The sequence below is a fragment of the Notothenia coriiceps genome, unplaced genomic scaffold (genome assembly GCF_000735185.1).
Source record: "Notothenia coriiceps isolate Sejong01 unplaced genomic scaffold, NC01 NC01_scaffold00004495, whole genome shotgun sequence".
Taxonomy (NCBI): domain Eukaryota; kingdom Metazoa; phylum Chordata; class Actinopteri; order Perciformes; family Nototheniidae; genus Notothenia; species Notothenia coriiceps.
Window position 1 is genome coordinate 453,230 of NW_011337196.1, and position 6,275 is coordinate 459,504.

At 40.5% G+C, this 6,275-nt stretch overlaps 1 protein-coding gene across 1 annotated transcript in view; it reads left to right on the forward strand.

Annotated features, from left to right (window-relative positions):
- Nucleotides 1-528: 528 nt before the first annotated feature.
- Nucleotides 529-6,275, forward strand: part of mib1 (MIB E3 ubiquitin protein ligase 1) — a gene marked incomplete at its 3' end in the record, with an annotated part of 56,281 nt that continues 50,534 nt past the window's right edge. Inside the window, exons 1-2 of the mRNA XM_010767652.1 lie at nucleotides 529-1,423; nucleotides 2,395-2,566. Of these exons, the coding sequence (XP_010765954.1) occupies nucleotides 1,195-1,423; nucleotides 2,395-2,566 (401 nt within the window). The remainder of the gene's footprint in view (nucleotides 1,424-2,394; nucleotides 2,567-6,275) is intronic.

A 6,275-nucleotide genomic window follows, 5' to 3' on the forward strand; every position in this document is an offset into this window, starting at 1 on the left:
ATCATATTTAATTTAATTTGAATTCATGTCAGCTTCCATCAGCTCAGACAGCTTAAATGATACCATTATAAATTAAATGTGCAGTATACACTGCAGACAGTTTAGTATGTGAGCCATATGCAAAAATATATTGTTCCAGATGTAACAATAGGTAGTGTTCATTAAATATTTACTCAATGTTGCTCTATACAGAAGTTCCTGCGACTAGACATGCATGTATTTGTCAAACACCGGAGAAAAAATTATTTTGCTCAAAAATCACTGTTTGATTGTTGTTATTGACTGTTTCTGTATACTTCCCCTGACGAATTCAAACATTTAAAAGGGATGGGTTGGTTTCAGATTACTGGTATTATTTCAAAATAATCTGGCAAAAGATTCAAAAAGATCTGCTTCATCTACTTATTAAAATGGGTTAAAATACAGAGATTATGTTTTTTATCTTTACCACACAGAAACTGAGAATGGGTTTGGACATCCAGAAGCGCATGCGCGCCCTGGGCTGGACTCGTACTTGTTTTCTAGCCTCTCGTCTTCGGGCTTTGTCGTTCACCTCCGTAGCTAGTTGTTGCTCGTCTGAGGTCTGAACGATGATTGACAATAATGGCGACGCGGTTATTCTGAGTTGACTCCAGGGAACCATCTCTGGCTGACAAAGGGAACATCTTGGATGGATTTTCAGCACCATACACAACAACAATAATAAGGATAAGCAGTGACCAAAAGGACTACATTTACCTCAACGAAAAGGACTTGCTAGCCTGGAGAGGTTTTATCTTGCTAGCATTGCGATAGCATAGCAACTCAGCTCGCTAGCTTGCTAAGTTGAAGAGGTGGCATTCTTGTGTGTGGAGTGGAGGAGAGACATAGCCAGCTTGCTGGGTACTGATATCTGTCTTTGCTAGCAATGTTGCTTCTCAATAGGCTTTTGGGGTGATTCGTGTCTTATTCTCAGAGGCAAACCGAGGCGCTTGCAAATAACGTTAGCTTTTAGGAATAGTTTTGTGAGACAGCCTCCTTAGGTAGCTAACTTAGCTACTAAGCTAACAGGCTAGCTTTAGGAATTGTTCCAGTCTCTTTCCTGTTAGGACCTGCTCGCACTTGCAGCTGGAAACTGTCCACCGATCGCTAGCAACGACTGCTGGCTTGCAAACTTGTTGGAAAGAGTTTTGGTACTGCGCGTCCTTTTTGAAAATGACCACCGGGAGGAATAACCGAGCGATGATGGAGGGAGTTGGGGCGAGAGTGGTCCGGGGACCCGACTGGAAGTGGGGGAAGCAGGATGGTGGAGAGGGACATGTTGGCACTGTTAGGAGTTTTGAAAGTCCAGAGGAGGTGGTCGTTGTCTGGGATAACGGGACGGCTGCTAACTACCGCTGCTCCGGGGCTTACGACGTGAGGATATTAGACAGTGCTCCAACAGGTAACTTTACATCCGTTCCTTTTAGTTTTTCAGCACTTTGAGACTCATTTAAAGACAAGTGTATTTTAATGCAACACAGGGTAATGCTCAATATAAAAGACAGTGGTTCTTTATTGGCCTTCATTTAGAGACTTTGTAGTAAGATGCATTTGTAATCCTAGCAGCTATGAAAGTTGTTGCTGTAATGAAAACATAATATTTTGCCATTTAACATAGTTTTTGTATTACATTTTAGGAATCAGTTAATTAGTTTTAGCTAGTTTATTATGTATGTTGAAAGCAGACATTCTGTTGACTACCGCAAAAGTAGATCAGTATTTAAATGTTCTCTGAACAGATGTGTGTCAGATATCACTGTGTTCAACATATGCTAATAAGCTGTGGTTAAGAGTTGAGAATAGGACAACATAATGGCTTGTGATTTCAAATAACACATTTAGAGGAAAAACATGTTCAAGCATTCAATAAAAGTATATCAGCAGGATAGACTACTTACCCATTGTTTACCCTCATCACCTTGTTGTTGCCATTGTCTTACATCCCAACACAGCTACACTTTTCAGCATGTTTCCCATTGACTGGCTTCATTCAGTTTCTTATAGCTTTACCTGAGTAACGGTGGAGAAGTTGGGTTTTCAGAAGTCCTTTTCATTTTCCCTATCTTAAAAAGAGAATGATAAAATCACTTGTTGCTAAAATTGGTCTAGCTGTTATCAGGTGTCACACGAGCATGTATAACACCCTTCAAAAATATATAGGTAATAAAGACAAGTTTTAAAGTGCACACAATAGTCTCAAACTATTTCAAATAGGCTACTTAAATAAATGTTACCGCGCAGAGGCAATAAACATTGTTGATAATAAAATGTGAAAGTTATTGAAGTAGTATTACTGATGTACAATATACACAAATGCCAGCACACAATATAACCCCAGTGTATTAATGTAGTCTCCTTCTGCCTCCCCCTTAGGCATCAAGCATGATGGAACCATGTGTGACACCTGCCGTCAACAGCCCATCATTGGTATTCGCTGGAAATGTGCTGAGTGCACCAATTACGACCTTTGCACAACCTGTTACCATGGAGACAAGCATCACCTGAGACACCGGTTCTACAGGATCACCACCCCAGGCAGTGAGAGGTGAGTTAACCAACCAGCAATTGCTAGTAATGTTCCCCACCTTTGACCCCCCCCCCCCCCACATCGGTAAAAGGAGCCCAAGGTAGCCAGATAAATCCCTGGGGCACATCGATTGTGATTGGTTGCGTTGCAGGCTTTCACTCCCCTTAGTTTGGCTTTATGTGTGTCTGTGTGTGTGCACATTTGAGAAGTCTTTTGTGGCAGCATGCCTCTCAGGCAAACATCCATCTCTATCTCTATGGCTCGCAGGCCGCTCAGTTGCCAGGCAACACAGAGCCCTTCATTTCAAGATCGGTCAACCTTTTTGAAAATGACATTAAGCCGCCCACTCACCTAGACCGATTATGAAATTTACTGACAACATTTTCTGATTGGTTTTAGTGTATATCTTCAGAAGGCTTTANAAACACAGCCAAACTCATCCTGAGCACACACAAACTCACAGCCGAAGTAAAAACAATAAGTGTGGCTTGATATTGAGCAAGAAAAAGGTTTATAGGTTGATAAACGCTGTGAGAATGGGTCTGCAGAGAGAATTTCGCCGCAATCCCAACTGTCTGTTATCAGCCTGCAGCCAGGGAGGAGAAATCAGCAGAGCTGCCTGCACTGTGTGTGTGTGTGTGTGTGTGTGTGTGTGTGTGTGTGTGTGTGTGTGTGTGTGTGTGTGTGTGTGTGTGTGTGTGTGTGTGTGTGTGTGTGTCCGTGGATTGGTTCATTTGGACCAATCAGCCTGGTCATAGCTCTGGGCGTGGCTACTGGGTGTTCAGACGTCACAAGGTCCAGGAAGTACATGAGAAATCTCCAACGAGGCGTTTTTCTGTGTTCAAGTTTTACTCGCTACAGGGTGTACTTTGAGGGTTTTTGACTCTGCAGACCGTTTACATGCATAAAAACCTTCATAACACACAAGGGGACGGGTAATAACCGGAAAAGCATGACATGTCTCCTTTAAAATGTGATTACATGTAACCTAAGGGCTTATTCAAATGATTCCTAACATGAGAAAGATCCAAATAAGTATAAAGTCTAAGGTTGAATATATTTGAATACATGTATGTAATAATAGATAGGAATTAGCTATACAATGAATTCACACAAGATATTGTGACATTAGTCAATAAATATGAAGGCAGATCAAGCTACAGCTGAAATGATTAGTTAGGTTATTATGGTACTTCATATCATTTTTTTTTCAAAAATGCCAAATATTCGCTGGTTGTAGCTTCTCAAATAAGAACATTTGATGTTTTCCTTTTTCTTCTGTGATATTGGATAGTTACTGCTGTCAAAAGTATACATTAAAAAGTGTCCTCTTAGGCTTTGGAAAATGTAAACTGGCCTTTTTCCCTTTAGTCTTATGTTTGATAAACCAAGCTATTTGTCTGTAGTGTAGGCAATAATGGATAACATCACTTAAAAGGATTACAGTGTCAGTGATACTGCCACTGAACACTGCCCTGTGCAGATAGGCTCCCCAGCACCTAATGGGCGAAGCACTGGCCTATGTTAAACTCAGGTCCCATCAGGAGTGTGTAGCAGAGTGGAGCAGCGGAAGTATACTCGGTTTATAACAACGAGGTCGATTGATGGATACTATTATATGATATGTAAGACGTTTTACAGAGATACTGAACATCTATGAACAATATCAGCATCCGCAGCCTTAAGAAAACATCTTTAAAATGCAGTAATTTAAATCATTGAATTGGTAATTTCTGTTATCATGACTTTGCTGTGTTTTTCTACAAGTTGTAATATGTGTAAGGCATCTCTCTGCGAATCCATTCCAGAGGTGAGTCCAGAAATTAGTAAATGTGTGAACAGAAGATATGTTATCTCTAAAATGTACTGTATATAAATGAAATTCCTTTAAATTGGTGAAGTCTTTATATAATGTTAAAAAGCTATACTTTCCCAGCTTATCTTGAAAAATACTATATTATCACTAGTATTTCTTCAGGACACGATAGAGATGAACTCTTATTTCGGAAAAGGGTTAAATTCCCCTTTTAACTTGAAGAACTTTGAAAGGCAGGGCAGGTCATTTACATTAAATTACATTTAGCTTTTATCCAAAGCGAATTACAATAAGTGCATTCGACCAAGAAGATACAAACTAGAAGAAAACCGAATTTTAGAAGTACATCAGGTTTCATAGAGCCAAAACATTTAAAGGGGACCTATCATGCAAAATGCACTTGTATGTCTTTTATACATGAATATGTGTCGCCGGTGTGTCAGGGAACTCACCAATGGTGCATTTCCACTACAGCACGGAGCTCGCTTTAAGCGTGCGGGGCCCGTTTTTGGTTGCGTTTCCACTTGGCGTAGTTCCGGCTAGTGGGTACTATTTCACAGTTTTCTGGCCCCATAAAATCGAGGTTCTTTCCGGGCCAACAACCAGGCTGAGTCGGGCTGAGTATGCTAAACTAGAGAGAGAATCGCTGGCAAGGGGGCTACAGTACAACTACAACAAGATGAACATATTTGACCGTGATTTAGTTGTAATACACGTTTCAAAAGGATGCCGAAGTAACAACATACTGATACCGGTTAGTAAAAACCATGAATTAATGCTTTGACAAGTCTGCAGACAGACGGCAGGCGAGAAACCTTTTAAAATACGTGTTTTCTGAATGGAGATTGGCTAAGCTAACGCAGAATATGCTCCGACCTTCCACACAACAACGGCCTAAACAGACATAAATAAACCAGCGACTGTATTCGCCATGACACAGACAGTCTGTGGTTTGTACTTGTTTAACTTTTGTCTAGTTTCTGAACAGATATGAGGAGCTGTGNCCCCCCCCCACATCGGTAAAATGGACCCAAGGTAGCCAGATAATCCCTGCACTCGATTGTGATTGGTTGGCGTTCGCTTTCACTCCCTTAGTTTGGCTTTATGTGTGTCTGTGTGTGTGACATTTGAGAAGTCTTTTGTGCACCATGCCTCTCAGGCAAACATCATCTATCTCTATGCTCGCAGCCCTCAGTTGCCAGGCAACAACAGAGCCTCATTTCAAGATCCGGTCATACCTTTTTGAAAATGACATTAATGCACCACTACCTAATTATGAAATTTACGACAACAATTTTCTGATTGGTTTTAGTTGTATATCTTCAGAAGGCTTTATGCTCATCAAACAACATGCAGTTTGATTGAAAGTCGATTTTGCAGCTGACTTTATAAATGCAAAACATTAGCGCTTTGATTCTCCAGAAATCATTGTAGTTGCATATGTGATATGTATGTACATTTTTTTAACATTTTTATTATAGATAGCTTCCCGTTAAAGCAATGTACTTTTGACGTATGTAATAACTGTCCCAGAAGTTACTTATCACCAGTGTTGTGCTAGTTACTGAAAACCAGTAACTAGCTACCATTACTAGTTACTTCATTTCAAAAGTAACTCAGTTACTTTACTGATTACTTACACCCAAAAGTAACGCGTTACTGTGAACAGTAACGCATTAGTTACCGTACTTAAAAAAAGGGCTCCCATTAATGCCCTTATAGCCTTCATTTCAGTACTGTTATTGCATTGGAGAATAATACAATCTGTTGATCAAGAAATAGAAATAGTAGAAATAGCCTGCATGTGTTCTACAACATACCGTGCAATGGCTTTATCAACTTTTCCCTGGCTAGCAGGCCCTCGGTTAAAATCCAGCCGCTGTTGCTTAGGTGGAGGTGGAGTGACGTCGG